The sequence below is a fragment of the Epinephelus moara genome, chromosome 20 (assembly GCF_006386435.1).
Source record: "Epinephelus moara isolate mb chromosome 20, YSFRI_EMoa_1.0, whole genome shotgun sequence".
Taxonomy (NCBI): Eukaryota; Metazoa; Chordata; class Actinopteri; order Perciformes; family Serranidae; genus Epinephelus; species Epinephelus moara.
This window is the reverse complement of record NC_065525.1, coordinates 15,203,089-15,221,780: the sequence shown is the minus strand read 5'-3', so window position 1 is coordinate 15,221,780 and position 18,692 is coordinate 15,203,089. Positions and strand designations below refer to the sequence as shown.

Here is an 18,692-nt window from a genome sequence, read left to right as displayed (position 1 = left end):
CATGTTAGTATTATGAATCGTGTCATCTTACTCTCAGCAAGAAAGTGGATACCTGTATTTCCTAAAATATTGACCTGTTCATTAAGAAAAACTAAACTGCTCATGTATGTACTCTGAATATTAAGCTACTGTCAGCCAGACCCCCAGAAAGCGCACCAGACTTAGAAGCCAATTTTGTGGTTGCCAAACAGTGGAATACTAACTTCCGAGCCCATCACAGGATAACACTGGGCCCAAAAGACCTTTTCCCATAGATTAACATTGTGAAAGAGACATCTGTAAATCAGTGGATACATTTTTTTAGTGTCGTAACTGCCACAGAATGATTTCCTTCCCTATCAGGATTTGATCCATGAGGTCTAATAACATCTGGAAAGTCTAGAAAAGCTGCATGATCAAATTACTATTCCCATGTAAGTTAGCGGAGAGCTAAACCAGAAGTTTCTAGTGTGCTTGCTCTATGGGACCAACCAAGGGGCATCTTCTGAGGCTGATAAAAAGCCAGTGTGGAAGTGCCAAAAACTGCAGTTGCTCTAATGGCCACTTGAGGCTGGCTCCAAAACAGTAAATCCCGTAGACTCCTGTGTTAAAATGCCCAAATTTATAGCAGAAATAAACATCTTCACAGCCTGGTACCAAAAATGGTTTTGGTCTAGTTAGCTAATTTCAACATTTATGACAACTGTACGGGGGTGATTTTGTTTATAATTTACCTGTTTAATGTTAGTAAGGCCCGTATTTAAGGGCGAGGCAGCTAGAGTGACAGGCTGTCTAACAATAGTGTTCTCAGTCTCAGTCAGATCCACCCCTTGTTCCTCCACAGCGCCAGCCTCTTGCCCAAATATGGTCACTTCTGGCTCCAAAAACCAAGATGACGGCAGTCAAAATGCCAAACGCGAGGCTTCAGAAAGGCAGTCCACAAACCAGTGGGTGATGTCACGGTAGCTACGTCCATTATTTTTCCAGTCTGTGAGCCCAACAATGCAGAATCTTTTGTGTTATTTTATAAGAGGCAGTTGAATGTTTTTGGCTTCAAGCATCACAGAGCAACTTTCATGAAGGGGGGTCTCGCCTCCAACTTTGTATCCAGTTCTTTTTATATCCATGCTGTCAGCGGGTGGTTTGCTTCACTTAGCATAAAAACTGGAAACATTTGGAAGTCTAAAACTGACGTGGTTTTACTGGGAAGTAGCCTTGCACATAACACTTATGTTTTTGTACAAATTCAACAAATACAATATAACACATTCATTGGTGAGCTTTAGAGGCAGTGTTAGGTGCATTTTGTTATCATTAAACAGTCAGGTTAGCTTTTTCCAGTTGTAATGCTAAGCTAAGCTAACCTACCTGGCTGCTAGTAGTCTGAGTGGGCGGAAGTTCGCTGCATAGATCAGCCTCTCATTGGGCGGAACGAGCCACCCACTGAAGTCCCACCCTACCACCTCCGGTTGTGTAGCAGTTTTCAACCGTTTTCAACACATCCTTTACTAACTTTTGCAGTGTTTGATCTTGCAGGGATGTAGCCATTTTTCTGTCATGGTTCACGTCCTGTAGGCAATATTTTTGTGGGCGTGTTACACCAAAACCTGTTTCCCCCCGGCAATATTTTTACAAGCGCACCGTTGCTGTGGCACCGCCCAGAACGGTTGTGATTGGTTGAAAGAAATACAAGCAGCCGGGGCATTTTTTTCTCCAATCTCAATGTGAGAGTCGGCCCAGCCAGACCTTTCTTTTATTGAGAAAGGTCTGGTGAGCGACACTAGGCTGCTAGCTGTAGCTTCATCTTTATCAAACAGACCAATCAAAGCTCCCTAAAAGTGAGACATCTTGATTGCCCCCTGGTGGCTGGCTGCAGTATCAGTCATAAGCACTGCCCATCCTCTGGTAGTGGATGGGACATGGTCCAAACTAAAAACTCAAGTACACATCCAATATATTTTTCCCAAAGATAGCTTTAGTCATTTAGGTAGTTCTTAACTCACTGGTGTATGTCTTAGTTATTTGATGCTATGGAAAGGGGGTTTCACAGCTGTGTGTGGCATTGCCTATCCTTATATACAGTCTATAATACATACATTAGAGTGGTATCAATCTTCTCACCAAACTCTTGGCAAAAAAGCAAATCAGAGTTTTTCCCAAAATGTGAACCCGTTCCTTAAAAACACACACACACCCACACACACACACACACACACACACACACACACACACATAGCTTTCCTGCTTAAATTTGAAAGACTCTTTAATTTAACTGTAATTACTTTTATACAAATCTTGGAAATCATCAGCTATTGTCTATGTTGGCATCTGCCAATATTTTGGGAAATCTGGTGGAACCAGCAGATACCCAAGCTGAGACTTTCTCTTGTACGTCAGTCATTAGTCAAATACATAAAAAAGCTAATTAAAAGCTAAATCGTTCTCAGACCATGGCTGATGGGCTCTGAGATTGCATTTTGGCCACTGTGGCCTGCCCGTCCTCATGGACTGTTTACCTATTGTTAAGATTTCACTGGTCAATACTACTCAGACTATAAATGGAAACCAAAACTCTTCTAATACCGAAATCTTGTCCCGTTGCCGACAGATTCTGCATACAGAGGCAGATATCTGTTTATAGAGGTGACATGTATATAAACAGTGTAAAACTGAAACCAAGTGTACTTCAGACAGCGTCTTCAGATCTTTTAAGCTAACTAAAGTTTTTAAGGACAAACAGAAGGAAGCTACAGTAAGCCTGCAGCACCATTAGTCGTGCTGCTTTTGCATGTCAAAACAGCATGACAAAGACTAAAAAGCCTCGCTGCCGTGCAGTTAAAAAGATAGCGAGTTTCCATGTAAAGACACGACAGATTGAGAACAGATAGCAGCAGAAACAACCTGCAGAGATCAGCTTCACTGCAGGTTAACAAGCGAATAATGCTGTGTGAGGACAAACGAACGCTCTCATCAAAATGAAAGCCTTCCCCAATTCAGGTTAATGTAATGAGTTGTGCTGAGGATGAGGATGGAAAAAAAGTGAAACGCTGTTATAACAATTAGGGAAAAAAAAAAAAGTATCCACGGTTGATTCTGTTTACTTTATTTCAGTACATGTTACTCATACAAAATAATCTGTACAAAGGCTAAAATAGGTCATATTTTTGCATAGAAGGAACAGTGATGAAAAACAAAAAGCCAGGATGGAATGGCACAATAAACTCCACTCACTATCACACATGGGCCTGATAACAATTAGGTTAAAAAAGGGATAAAGCTCCGTACAAAAATACTCTGCTGCTCACTCCAAGCTGTGGAAACGAGAGACAAATTGGCGATGGTTCCCACTTTCATCATCTCCCTTTTGTTCTTTTAAAAAACCCCTCTGCTCGGCTGGCTGACTACCATTAGCTCATCTCAGCGTCTTTCGGACAGCAGTCCCCCAGGTTTTGTTATTCTTTTTTTAAAAAAAGAGGCCATTTTAAGGCGGCGACGCCACTCTCTTTCATTCAGTACACCATGGGATCTGCTGTGACACCGCTTCACTTTGCTCTTCATGCCAAGTCCTGTCGTCCAACCCCCCACCAAAAAAAGAATTCAGCACCAAACACTGTTTAAACACTGCCTATATAACTGACAGTGACATAAAAAGGGAATACATCAGGAGCATCGAGTCATTAAACATGAAAGGCAATGAGCGTACGGTATCGTGGGATTTTTGTGACACTCTTTCCTTTATTTAAAAAATAGTTGATTTGGAGAATAAAGAGAAGGTAGTGCACCACCTAGTATAGATATTCAGAGTGCTTTCACATGTAGCAGAAAAAACTCCACAGGACAAGGCTGGCAGGTATCAGATAGTGCCACCCAGCAGAACACAACATCAAACACACCATTTCTAGAGCATACATTTCCACTGCTCAGATATTCAGCTGTAGCACGGGTGGGGAAGGATTAGGAGGAGATTACAGAAATAATATGTCGAAGGTGGCAAATAAAATAAAATAAAAAATAGCTCCTATGTCTCAAAATTCTTCACAGCAGACAAAACCCAATTACTGCATGTGCGTTCTTCCTTTACCAGCCCGGTGGCTTACTGGGAGTGCTTCCATGGATAAGAGGGAATACTTCATACTCCTTCCAAAACAAAAAAAAACAACAAAAAAACAGAACGGAAAAACGTGTCTTACTACAAGATGCAAATAAAATATGAAAACCATACTGACGAAAACACAAATTTACATCAAATTTACACCGCTCCTGTACGTCACAGAGGCAGAAACAAACTATCAAACATGATAACATATGGGTGGAAGACGTGTCCGTAAATGAGCGTAAAAGAGCATGAGTTGTTAGGCAATTGAGAATGGCAATTAAACTGTCAATGTAAATGTGATTACAAGTGGCGGAGGTAAAGTATAACAGTAAGTTACATCAGTTGTAAAATGAGCATATTTACATCCAGGACTAACGCACAGGGCTGATATACTGTAGTGACATGAGCTCTGTGTCGTACAGTGTCATCTAATAGATCATGCTCTAGAAACACATAATGGCTCTTACACTGGCAGTTTTAAAAGACATACTGCAGATTACACCAGCACGTCCTAATTTAATTAAACTAGGTCTTAATACAGAGAAGCACCACGACAAGCGTGCACTATGTCTTTTGTGGGCTTTACCCGATGCTGTATGCCAAATTTTTCCCTATCAGTTCTGACTTAATTGCTTCAACTGCCCGCAGCAATGTTAAGACAGAAAGGCATTTTTGCACCTTTTAGAGGAACATCGCGAAGACTAATCCTCTATGAAACAAATGCTTAATGGTGTCATGTACTCACAATGAGCGACAAAGAGCCTCTGTCATGAATGATTTTTTCTGTTTTTTTTTTAAAAAGCCAGTAAAAACAGCCTACAACAGGAAAAAAACAACAGTATATCGTATAAAAACAAACATTAAAACAGCGACAACCAATGTACAAAAATAACATCATTAAACAGCTTTTGTTAAAACGGCATTCATCCCTGCATTCAAAAAAAAACCCCCAAAAAAACACGAAGGAACAGTTTCTCTGACAAGACCATGAAATCTAGGTGACAGTGGCAGAGCTAAAAGGGAGTTCACACGGAGGAGAAAATGTCAGCACAGTCAGATCAGTCGAGGGCAAAGAGTTGCAGAGTTTGCAGGCTGGCTCTCTGAAGTATGACGTCAGATTCGGAAACAGACACTGGATTTGTTTTATTTCCTCTATTCTTCATTCTCACATTTTCAGTGACATCCGCGTTTAAACACTTTCCACCCCCGTGCAAGACAAAGCACCAAAACAAAATATTTAACTCGGGTTTTTTTTCTTAAGTTTTTGCCTGCAGATAGTGTTACAATGCAGTCTGATTTACAGAACCAGTTACAGCTATTCCTCCTATAAACCCTGCCGGATGCAGAGTATACCTCACAGCTGCTTCCAGGCGTCTACAGAGCACAGCTGTATTTCCACAGTGTCAGTGCTGCCAGCTACTGTATATGTAGCGCCGGGTGTCTGCAGAGCGAGGCAGTAAATAAGGGATGTGTAGAGAGTTTGTGGAGGCAGCCAAGCAGAGGAGATGTGACCACTCGTGCCTGCGCTGTACATCAGCAGCTGTCATGTTCCCCCCGTGGACACAACAAGAGGAGTCGGAGCATATGGGGGCAGGCAGTGAATCACAGCCAGCAGGGTCGCCGCACATCACAGCCCAAATCTGTTGCTTCCTGATGCACAAATCTCCTCCTGAAACTGTCTCTCAGATTAAGTCATTATCAAACTATTAAAAAAAGAAAGAAAAAAAGAATGACTTCAGGCGATACTCTGAGGCATACAGGCTGCCAGACTGGAAGAATGTCTAATGAGTGAATCTTGGTGGGTAATGCTGTGTCACTTGTTAGCCCATGTAGCAGCAATACAGTGTTTGAGTTCCAAGGCTTCATCCAAAGCAACAAACTCTCCTGTCAGCGATTACCTTGGATACAATTTAGAACGCATCCACTTCTGGTCCCAATGATTTCTCTACTCAGCTTCCAACAGCAGCAAACAAATGATCACCTATCCTCTCCTGATCCAGTTTATTACATGCTTTCATACAACATAGTAGTTCTGGCCATCATTCCTATCAGTAAGTGTAAGTTCTTCATAGAGTTGTGTGACTGTGGCTTCTACACAAGTCCTGCACTGATGGCTGTTTTTCTTTTTTTGGTCGTTAAAGGAACAAATGAGCTAATCAAAGCACTGAGGACGCATTACTGTGCTCAAGCCAGAAAAACTGGCTGTGTCCAAAATCACTCCCTGTTTGCAATATAGTGCACTATTTTTACTGCTCTGCATTTTCAGTAGCCGAATTCTAACTGTGAAATTTATTCACCACACGGTGCCCTCCAAAATTCCCACCATGGACAGGTGTGATCAGCCAGAGTGCTTGAAAACACCTGTGTGGGTGTGCAGTAGAGCTGGGTCAACTTCTGAGTTTGTACAGTGTACCAGCTTAAACTGGTTTGATTTTAAGCAAACTGGCTGTACTGGCGTTAGTCATTATAACACATTGTGGCAAATTAAAAGACAGCAACTTGTGCAGACGGCACCACGGTGCTAAATTCAACTTGTATTGCATTAGCAACGTGACAACGTGATGTTCATCAACAGACTAGTGTCTGACAGGCCATGTGCAATTATCTGCCAAGTCAAGGCCGGCAACATGGAGGGGTAAAATTTCAGTAGAGGTGGAGGAGGGGAAGATGCGCACAGTGCACATTGTGTTTGTTTACCAGAAAGTTTATGTGTTTTTTGGGGTGACGAAACAAGACATGACAGAGTTTGTCTCAAAGAAAACTAAAACTGCGCCAGTATGGCAAAGTTTCGGATTTGAATCTGAAGAAATGGTGAGCCTTGCGTCTGTATCAGCATATTTTGTCGCCCACTGTGAGAGATGCCAACAGCTGCTTGTAACCGTGTTTGTGTGGAAATGGCATTGTTACATCAGAAGACAAGTTGCTGTTGTTTGAAGGCAAAACAAGACCCCCTCCCACACAGATAACAGCCATATGAACACAACGTCTTGAGTATTGAAATGAAGCAACATGGCAATAAGCCTTTCTCACAGCAGATATTTTGACTTGTCACAGTAGGAAAAGCGCAGCACAACACCAATGCTGGCTTTGTTTTATTCAAGTGTTCCAGTGAGAGTGACGGTGAGTAAGCACTGACAACACCAAGAACCTGAAGCAGCTAAATGGAACTCCGCCATCATTTATTTCATTATTTACACTGTGCTTCTCCTACAGTGACACAAGGCCAAATGTCTTCCGTTAAATGTGACGGCAACCTTGCTGAACTGCTGCAGCTCACTATATTTTTTCATGTCTGTGACAGATATAGCGATTAAACTGTAGTGAAAGGTGGTATAATATCAGTATGATCAATAAAAGACCACTGTCAGTCTATTTTTGCAACGGAAAAAAGTCACATGGAAAAAAATCGGCTAGCCTCCTGTTTTCTCAATGTTCCTCAACTTAGCAGCAGCTGAGCCACAACTAAGCAGCGATGCTCACACAGGCAGTGTGGCTGCTATTACCTGTTAATACAGGCACCGAAAAACAATACAAGATGTTCCTCGACTCACATGTGCTGCTCATGCAGGCGGTGTGTCCCAGGGATAAGGAACATGAGCAGTCAGACGATCATAAAGGTTTTAAACAAACTTCCAGACTGGCCAAATTTATTTGTAGGAGTAAACAAACGTGAGCTGTGAAATGATTACTTAAGGGTAATTAATGCTTAACTCTGACAGCGCCTTCTGTCCGTACTCCTGAATTTGATCAGAAGATGGAGTGGTACCTCCTGAAATCATGGTGGCAATGTAGCGTATTTCAAGTGGGACACGACCATGGGACACGTCAAAGTCATTTTAAAAATGGCGTCCACATGTTGCGATGTTTTTAATGGCCTCACAGAACACTGTGTTCAACAATGCTGCCTTTGTTAAAAGGTACATTACTACAACCTCCTCCACTGTCGCCTGTTTGTTATTGTGGGGGAGTTTTCACTCTGCCTCTTAGAGCCATCTAGTGAATGTATGTATGTCAACATTTGGATGCATGTAGGTATGTAGGCAGTGACAGCTTTGTTTTAAATGAACAGATCTATTTCGTACATTAAGGGAGTATAAATGAGCGCTTAAGCTGTCTAAAAAATCCATCAGTTCAGCTTTGACCTGTTGTACTTACTGTAGCTGTGCGGGCATGGTTTTCCTGTGTACTGAGGAATTATTATTGATTATTACCTATTAATCTGGTCAAACTGTTGGCCTGTTCACAACCTGATCTGATCACCTAAATGTTGTAGCCACGTCCTCACTGTTTACTTCGGTGAGTACAGTGTTGGCATAACTGATGACAACCATTCATAACCAAATGACTCCCTAAACTGAAATGATCCTTTAACAATAGGCCAGTCTTTTACACCACCTCCTCTCACATGCTCACAGAAACTTTGAAGCCTATAGAGCATACACACTGGAGGGCATTTTCTTTAAGTCACCACAGCAGATATAGAGTATTTTCAGTCTTGAAGAAGCAGGCTAATGCTCAGGCTTCCTGCTGCGAATCAGCAGTAAACAGACAAACAGTTCTATAGGGCATGTTGCCATAACTATCGGTCTAAGCTTTGATCTGCCTACACTCCCGCCACCCTCTCTGCTGTGACTGGGAGAAAAGGAAGTTTACGTAAAATCAGTGAAGTTGCAAACTAGACTGTGATGAGCAGGAATGTCAGCAGAGATACTGTGTGTACATATGGATCATAAAGCTCCTTGCTTTCTGACGCGTGGGAAGAAAATTGGGGTGAAAAAAGAAAGAGAAAAATGGAGGCAGGAGGAGCTGACAGCCAAAGAGAGGAAGGGTGAGGAGGGCAGAGCAAATGGATGAGATCTCAAGAATATAGAAGAGAAAGTCTCTAGCCGCCTCCGCTAACACAATTGATGGTAGCAGGGAGACAACATGTCTGCTCTGTTTTTGCCCCTTGTGCCCTTGCTTTGCTTCGTGTTTCTGTGTGCTGTTTTTTTTCTCTCCTCTGCAGCTTGGACAATGTGATAAAACACATCCGTAAAGCCACACATACACACACACACTTCTTCTGTATTCTCGAAGGAGGAACTACATCACCCAGATCTCTTCACTTGACAGTCCTGGTGGAGCCCTAATAAACAGCCATTTTACACCATTTATACTGTCTCATAGGGAATGGGAATACTGCTGCTGTGTGGCAGCACAACGTGTGTGTGTGTGTGTGTGTGTGTGTGTGTGTGTGTGTGTGTGTGTGTGTGTGTTTTCACAGGCAGATTTATGCATTACAATTTATTATTCAGAGGATCCTGCAGAATTTGGTGTAAAATAAACCCACTGATGATTTCTCATGCTCATCATGACGTTCCTCTATCACGCTCACTCTACCAAAAATCTCCACAGCCAGATGAAAAATATATGAATCATGGTGTGCATTAAAACACCGTCCCCACGTGTCTGTGCCCCTCTGCAGCAGCGTCACATCAAATCCAACCCCACACACACACGCATCTGAAAACTCATTGCACTGATCTGTTCAACACTTACATTCCACAGGAGCATCGATGACATACTTACAAAAAAAAAAAAAAAGAAAACAAGAAAAAAAATGAAGACGTTTGACATTCTGACGACAAAGGTAAATCAGATAAGTAGAAAACTAGCATGCCATGTTGGAACTTTTGCCATTTACAAGTGAAAAGCGGGCTTGACTTCAACATGAGGAAAAAAGACACTCCACAAGATCTGGAGGGTAATATCAGTTTCATGTGTTCTCTTTGCCTCGGAGTGGTGTGCATGGGCATTAGTAAAGTCTTCATTGTCTCAAAATCCATCCATCCTTCCTTCCAGCAAATTGTTAGTCCAAGCAAAGAAAAAAAAAGACAATAAAATATAAATGTACTCAAGAGGAGTGACAACCAATGGGATTCTCTTCCTTGCCAAAAGTAGGTGTCCCTTCTCTTCCAGTTGTGTTACTCTTTGGCAAAATGAATGGTGAGAGGAGAGAGCAGAACAGAGCGAGGACACAGCTGGAATCTGTACAGAGGGTCTGGGATGGGAAAGGGGGGGTGGGGGGGGGGGCAAAGGATGCTCTAAAGAGGTTGTAAAGTGAGGAGGGGGGAGCAGGGGTGTTTAAATCAGAGTCTTATCCCATCAGGCAGTGGGGCTCCTCTCCAGTGGATGCCTCCCCCCCAAGGCTAAGCATCGTACTTCTTCCCTGTTCTGTGGATGTGGTGGAACAGCGTCATGGAGAACGCCATGCCCAGGAGCTGTGGAGGAGAGGAGAAGCAGATAGTGAATTTGTGTCTGCGCGTATATGTATGTTTATGTGTGTCGCTGTGTGGTCTTTTTGATGTTGATGCCCTCGGCTACAATGAGTTCTGATGCACAGTAAATCCTGTGGTGAAGCAGAGGCACATTTTCGTTCGCCCCCTTTTTTTTCCCGCAGAAGTCCTTCAAACGAGAGCTCTGGAATCTTTATGATGGAGGAAAAATATATATACAGCATGCACAAGCATTAAGTCAATGAAGTAAATTGAGATGCCACTGAATCAAAGTAGCCAGCGATCTCTTTGAAGTTTCCATTACCCCTGATACTTCTACATCAAACACAGTCACAAGGCTGATCCTAAAACCATTATCTGGCAAAGTTAGGATGGCAGGGAAACGGCAAAGTGCTGTTTGGTGCATAGTCTTTACTAAAAAGGCAACGTGGACTTCCTGCAAAACAGCCTCAGCTGGGGATTCCTACGGGATGTGATTAGCCCGGGAAAGCTGCTGATTCTCTTCCTTTAGTTTCAGTCAAAGCCTAATTCGTAGGGCCGCTTCAGAGAAAATGCTACCTTAAGCCGCTGTCAGTCAAAACCTGAAGTATCATTTGGGGTAAACATCCAGCTAAGAGGGAGTTAGGACCAATGAAAAACTAACCCCAATTATTTACATGGGGCTCATCTGTGCAGCTCTGACATTCACTGAGCGTTTTTGCTGTCTGCTTCATTCATTCTGAGTGAGACAACATGACAGTCGCTCCTGCAGGACTCTTCAAAGCTCCATCATCCGTCCCTGCTTAAGAATATATAAATACAGCTGAGATTTCTAAAACCATTGTGGATGAAGTTATACATATAGGCTTTTTCCAAGTCTGTCATATATGCTGCTGGTCTAAATCATTCATAAGCCACTTCTCCACGCCTCTGGCCATTATGTAACAGTGCAGACATGTGGGGCATCAGCTTTTTCATGATGCTTATCTCCATCATGTCCCCCTGCTTGCCTTTGAGTCTGCTAATCTGACAGCTCAAGGTCTGTTCTGCTACGCCCCCACCCCTCACCTGACTCAGTGTGAGGGGTGTGTGTGTGTGGATGAAGAGGGAGACAGATCATTAAAATTAATGTCAGCCAAGTCGGTGTTGTGGGGTTTAATTCTGCACGAAGACTTTATCAGTCTCCGAACAGCACCAATATTTGTCACTGTTCTGCATGTGCGTACTGTGCGTGTGTGTGTGTGTGTGTTTTCAGAGGAATGAAATGACAGAGAGGAGATAGTGTCAGACAGAGAGAAGAGAGCCGGTGAGTTAGAATAAATGCACACGAGCATATAAGAAGAGTGTGATCTTGTCATGAATACATAGTGATCTGAAGCTGGCCGATAAATAATGTTGACTTTCTCGCCGTGCGGCTGTGAACTTTAACAAACTCAAGCACCATCTTGACATGACAACATTTGAAATGTGTGGATTCTTGCAAAACTCAACACAGGAGATTTCATAGCGAGGCCACCTTCCTCTGAATGAATGAATCGATTTACATACAGACGTGCAAGGGTAGGGAACATAAAGGAAGAAGGTATGAGCAGTGAAATGAAACAAGCAAATGGCAGGGGGGTGTATTGCATGTACACAAATTTCAAGTGCATCCATTCACCTGCTGTAATGCTCATTTGTGCGTAACAAAAACCAGAGTAGAAAATGTTATAAAACAGTCAACATGACCTATTAAAGTTTTTATGCTTGGCTGATGCGGTAAAGCTGATGTACTGATACAAACAAAAACATTGTGTAACATTTCAGTTGTTTATTGGCAAAAATTGATGTCTGCATTCATAAATATGTCATCATTGGTGTATTATTACCTCCACCAATAACCTGACTTATTCTCATAAAAAAAGAATTTTGGATTTATTTGTACATTGTGCGGGTAAGTCGTCTGGGGGGTTCCATAACGTTTCGCCATCTTGAGAATACATCTGCCAGCAAGGGACATACAGCCCCGCCTTCGGCGTTTTCGTTGAGAGCCAGGCCAGTGCTGCATGGCTGAGAAGCTGAAGGAGAGGAGCAAGAGGCGTTTCACTACTACCCCGGCACTACTGCAGCATAACAAAGTCCCACAGCTGTTAGTTGTTAGCGGCCAGCACCGCGGTTAGCGGCGCAGTGATGCGAGGAGAGGGATGAGGTGTGTGAGGTTGAGCCACTTGTCAGTTGTCAAGACAAGACGTGATTGGTTTGTTTCGATTTACACCCGCCCCAACAGTCCTACGTAGTAAACACAGCCAGCATGGTGAGGAGGGGGTTTGTCAACTCGTGTCGCGTGTGTCTGTGTAGGAGCCTGAATGAATACTCCATGAAGTATCGGATGACATGGTTTCATCAATGTTATCATAGCTTTTTGGTACACAGCGACTACCGTTGTTGCAATACGCGTTTGAAACAGTGAGGCGCTAGAGTGTGCAATCCATTTGAATGCAATATATGATTTCAACGTTAGATGGGAGAAATTCCTACACACTGTGGCTTTAACGAATAAATCATGGCGTATATGAAGCATGAGACTTAAGCGTTACTCAAGCAGACGAAAACATCGGATATGTATGGACTACTGAGACTGTAACTTTCCTCAAATTAATGTTAAACAACCATATTACCTCGTTTCCGTCAAGCTTTCTGCATTGTTTTTGTTTAAGGTCTGAACATATCTCGTGCCCTCTTTAACTGCAACGGTTTAATGGGCCTTGACTGAAGAATTAGCGCCACCAGCTGTTTATTTGGGAACGGCCAACTTCTTATATTTTCGGAAAATTCTCAATTTTCTACATTTGGATGGAAAGTTGACTATTGAGAAATGAATGAATGACATATTCTGATTTATAAAGTTGCAAGGCCAGCAGGAGAACGTTAAACTGACAATGAACTGTCTCTTAATTTGTATGTGCGAGAGTAGGAGCTCAATGAGTAAAATATAAGAATTGCAAGGCTAAATGTAGCCAGGACTATTCGGTCGGTGCAAGAAAAGATAACATGAATCTGAGAAATACATGCAGCACAGATAGGTTTTGTGTCTGAAAGGTTGGAGCATAACTCTTAAGATGTGTTTAGACTGACTGCAAAGTGAGTTTTAGACAGAATGTGACTGCATACAAAGGCAACTAGGTGTGAAAAGATGTGCTCAAGGCAGTGCAGCAATAGCAAAGGAACCCATTGGCTGAAAACCATAAGCCTCTGAGGGCAACAGCCAATGTTTCGAGGATTCCACTGTAGCCAGCAGATATCTGAGGCAAGACTTCCTTGCGTCAACATTTTGGCTAATCTCTATGAACAGATATCTGCATATGACTGCAGCTAAATAAGGAAAAACGTAAATCATTGTCAGACTATAGCGGATAGGTTCTGAGACTGCATTTTGGCCTATGCATTCAGACTGTTTAACTGCAGGCAACCAAAGCCTGCTCACATGTGACTGATCAATACAACTTGGACCAAAAAAAGGGACCGGCATGCTTTTGATACCAAAATATTGTCCCGTTGCCTACAGATTCTGCATACATACGCAGATATCTGTTCATAGAGGTTTGTGCAGCAATGACCTGTCCATCCATCCATCTCCTGGGGGGCAGGACATCACTCAGTTTACATTACCCTGAACAGGTTGCCAGTCTGTTACTGGGGTGACAAAAACAGTCAGCCCCCAAGACCTAAAAATGTTTCAGCTTGAGTGAAAACTTCACGCTTATCGCAGGGCTTTATGACTCCATTTTATAGACATACAGAGACTAAAGGAAGAAGGAGTGAGACTGGTTGAAGATGCAGGGAGTACTAGGATTCCTGATGAGTTCTGAAATCAGTCTGAGTCTGAGCTGTCCCACAAACACAGCACAAACTCTCTCTGCACACACACAGTTGGTGCATTGCTAGCTAGCTACAGCTAACATCAGTAAAGTTGGTACTTTGGCTGTCTAGAGCGAATAAGCACAAACTGCAAAACACAGCAGTCAAATTTGTGCAAGCGCTAGGGAAAAGTACACTTTGCTTTGTTCAGTCTGCAGACACTTTTAGGACGCACCCTCCACGAAAGCAGAAAATGTACTGCAAAATGCAGCAAGACTCTCACTCTACAAAGAGGGATAGATGTAAAGCTGATTTTAGGACAAAAAGAAAAACGGTGTCTTAGGAGGAAAATCTATCACACTTCCCGACTGTGCCTTTAATCTGCGACTCTATACCTGCTCCTCCATATTCAGTATCTCTGCTGCCCTATCTTCTTATGGCTTCATATACATGACTACAGCCTGCTTGTCACAAATCCAGGTGGCTTTGATTCTCCCAGACAAGATCAGGGTGCAGAAGACAGTGACTTCAATATTTCAATGTGCGTGGGTGCCCAGAACACCCACTGAGCACAAGCCTAAAAACTGTCTCAGTAGAGGATGGTGGTGCAGAGGCCACTGGATGCAGATGTTTTGTTTTTTTTTTCTTTTCAAAACATGTTGCCAGACACAAACAAATGCACCCAGACACAAAGCAAGAAGAAAAAACGGGGAGAAAATAAATGGGGGAGAAGCAAAAAACCAAAAACAAATGGAGAAGGAAAGAACAATTTATCACTAAGCCTCGTACCTGCACTACCAAGATGATCATGCCTATGGTTCCCAGCAGGTGTTTGTTGTCATCCAGCCATTCCTCCACTTTCTCGAAGCAACCCTGAAATGGGACAAAAGCTTGTAAAGAAACCACTAAAGAAATGTGCATTTTCACTGTGGCAGAGGAGTCTTGTCACATCAGTCGCAGTCTGTTTGGTCACCTAGAAAATCCATCCAGTTCATGCTTTTCAACAAAGAATGCATCTCTTACATATGAGATATATCCTCGGATGAATGAACCACCAGGTAAGGTGTTACAACAAGTGAATTACCCATGAGTGATTCCTTTTATGTGCAGACTTAGAGGCCATATGGACAGATGTGCGTACTACCTCTTAAATGTATTCCCACCTGGGTTCATTCATAGGTCACTCACTGGTGAAGGACTTAATGGTGGTTTCAGCTGCAGAGTGGTGCCCATTCTTGAGCGCGGGTGCTGAGGCAGCATGTAAGACTTAACTATACAGTGTGTGGCCGTCTCCTCTGGGCAGGATTACACACAAGCTTTTAGTGCTGCGGTTTCCCAATGGGCCGGCTCAATGTCTGCCTATTCTCATTTTGGCAATTATATTACAGCTTTTAATCCCCTACTTTGGACCTGCTAACAAACCACATGCCAGACCAATAGCAGATTAGACTTGTAATGGGGGGAGATTGGTGAACATTGTGCTGTGAGCTCTCTGAGAAAAAAAGAGCTGTTGTCTCATGCATAATGGAAACAAATCCAGCGTGATCAGAATTCAGCAATAAGACGAAAACTTTATGGCTACTTTAAATACACAAAGAGGGTGAAGAAAAAACTACTGAACAGATGGACTGAAGATTAAAAATGTATAAGATTTATGATTTTTAGGTCCCCTGTGATTCTGGTACTTATGAGTCTGTGTCCTAGATCAACATTATTATTATTTAAAACCGTGTGCGTGTGTGGACATACATACATATATATTGGGGGTGGGAATCACTAGAGGCCCCAGGATACGTTATTATTGTTAGGATTTTAAACATGTTGTGATACGCTAAGTATTGCAGGAGCATGTATTGTGATTGATATTAACTATATTCGTTCAGTTGCGAATTATGTTCCCAAAGGAAAACTTTGTCAGCATCTGTTTTATGTAATAAGATAATGTTGTCAGTCTGCTCATCTCACTCGAATCATTTTTATTGCAGCAAAACGTATCCCTGTATCTGCATTCTTTAGGAATTCTAGTAGGCTACCAAAAATTGAGCATAGCATTAGATCAGGCAGGATATGATGCCAAGCTCAGCTCACATCCCAGCTACATCAGCTGATCTCAAACAGCCCAATCAACTGATGGAGCAGCTGATTGATGGAAGGGAGTCAGCTGATAGATCACATGTTTCCTTTCTATGCAACCAATTGGCGAATCTCATTCAGGATGCCCTATTTAAACTGCTCTGGCTGACTACTGTTGCTGCTTCCTCTGCAAGCCTCCGAGGCAACCTCCCTCTGCCCCAGCTCCTCTTTTTTTTTTTTGGTGTGTATGATTTATCAATGTCATTTCTGTTTGTCATTGATGCTGCTCTGTTCTGTTCCCAGGGGGTCTTTGCTGCTGCTCTCCCTGCTTTAGGCTATCCATGTAGGCACATGGAAGGGCAGGGAGGTGTGCTCTTTGCCTTAAGGTTTTCCACGTAGGCGCGTGGAAAAGGCTTTTTGCATGGGCCCGAGGAAAGGCAGCGAGGCCCCAGAACGGAGCCATACCGCCAAATATAATACTGCAAATGGAAAGTTTTATTTGACTTAAGTGTTCCTGAATGAAATGTAATTTATAGTTGCAATATCATTACTTCAAATAAATTTAAAAGAATTGACACTTTGTGTCTATTGATACAATATTGCCACACAAAATAATGCAATACTATGCTGTAGTGATTTTCCCCCACCCTTAATATACTTTATATGAGTTCATTTTAGGTTCTTTGATACATGACAACATAAAATTTCTGTCACAGTTTACAGCCATGTCTGTGAAAACATGGATTCTTCACACACACCTTCCCCCCGGCAGCACAAAAGATCTATACAATCAGCACAATCTCAAGATGGACACCCAAGGTTAGTGTCAGCAGTCCAGTACAGGCCAGATGCCTCTCCTTCTGTTCCTGAGATATGATGCTGAGTAATGGCCAGATAAGTGTTTTATGCAAAACATTATGATGTAAAGTTGACCTCACACTGACCCTGACCTTTGACCTTCCACCACCAAATTCTAATGAGTTTTGTTTAGTCCAAGTTGACATTTGTGTCAAGAAATTCCCTTGAGGTCTTCTTGAGATATTGTGTTCACAAGAATGAGATGGACAAAGTCATAGTGATTTGACCTTTGACCACTGATAACCAAAATCTGATCAGTTCAGCATTGAGTCCAAGTGGACGTTTGAGCCCAATTTGAAGAATCTTCCTCAAGGTGTTCTTGAGATATCGCATTCACGAGAATGAGAGGGATGCAAGGTCACGCTGATCTTGACATTTGACAACCAAAATCTGATCAGTTGAGTCCAAGTCGATGTTTGAGCCAAATTTGAAGGCACTGAAGGCTTTCTTCAATTATCGTCTTCATGAGAATGGGACGTACGTGCGGACGAGCAGACGGACAACCTGAAAGCATAATTCTTTATATAAATTAAAACCACGGTAATTTTAGCTTAAATTTTTACTTTACTGCCACGATAATACTTTGCCTTGCAGTAACCCGTGTGCTTACAGCTGGCTACCTGAGGCTGGTGCCACGTGCACATTGATATCATGATGGAAACAAGACATTTCCACGGTGAAAAACCTAGTTTTCTTGAAGCTCAAAGCTCCTAGTGATGAAGACAGAAAACAAATGTGCAGGGGGAAAGCATTGTGTTGACGCTGCCCTCATTAAGTGGATTGATAATGTCCGGTCATGTAATGTCCCCTTGAGCTGGGCCTTGGTGACTGAAAAGGCAGAGGAATGGGCAGCGAGCCTGGAGGACAACAATATCAACGTTTCCATGGGCTGGTTCGAGCGATTTAGAAGGAGAGAGAATATTGTGTTTAAGAATCTGCACAGGGAGACTGCTGCTACTCTAACAGGTAGTAAATAGTAGAGCTGTTGATTTCATTACTTTATATTCATGTAATATATATACATATGTTGATTAGATTGTTATCTGCATGAGAAATAAAGAAAAAGAAAATCTGTAGAATAATTATTCGCTTATATGAGTCATTTGCAAAAGGCTCCCCACACCTAGAACAAAAGACACCAAACAACAATTCTTTGTAGTCATTTTGTGCATATTTGAGGTTCTTTCAAGTCTCTTTGTAGTTAAAATGTGTCTCTTTGTGGTCATTTTTAGCTTCTTTATAGTCAGTTTGAGTCAGTAGAGTAATCCTTCCATAGTAAAATAACATAGTATGTGTATAACAAAATACATTTACATTACAGCCAATGTATACTCACCCTGTTCCAGAACATGTTTGTGGAGTTTCGCCCACAGTTCTGGTAATGCTCCTGGCAGCAGCGGTCAGGAACTACCTTCTCCTTGAGGGCATCATGCCAGTCGGTGTATGCTATCACACCGCAGCACTTCCACTGTGAATACCACAGACACACACACACACACACGTTGGACACAAGATTAGTTAACGCTTCCTGTCAGTCCAGGGAGACCTCAAACTAACTTTAATGTAACACGTATTGTAATTAGTCCCTTTGCTTT

The 18,692-nt window shown here is 42.4% G+C and overlaps 1 protein-coding gene across 4 annotated transcripts in view; it reads right to left on the bottom strand.

Moving 5' to 3' along the window:
• Positions 1-3,062: 3,062 nt before the first annotated feature.
• tspan9a (tetraspanin 9a) overlaps positions 3,063-18,692 on the bottom strand; it is a 251,282-nt gene continuing 235,652 nt past the window's right edge. For all 4 annotated transcript variants that reach the window (XM_050073069.1, XM_050073068.1, XM_050073070.1 and 1 more), the window contains 3 exons: positions 18,434-18,565; positions 14,956-15,039; positions 3,063-10,335 (listed from right to left, as the gene is read on the bottom strand). In XM_050073069.1, coding sequence (XP_049929026.1) covers positions 10,264-10,335; positions 14,956-15,039; positions 18,434-18,565 — 288 coding nt within the window. In that variant the 3' untranslated portion in view covers positions 3,063-10,263. The remainder of the gene's footprint in view (positions 10,336-14,955; positions 15,040-18,433; positions 18,566-18,692) is intronic.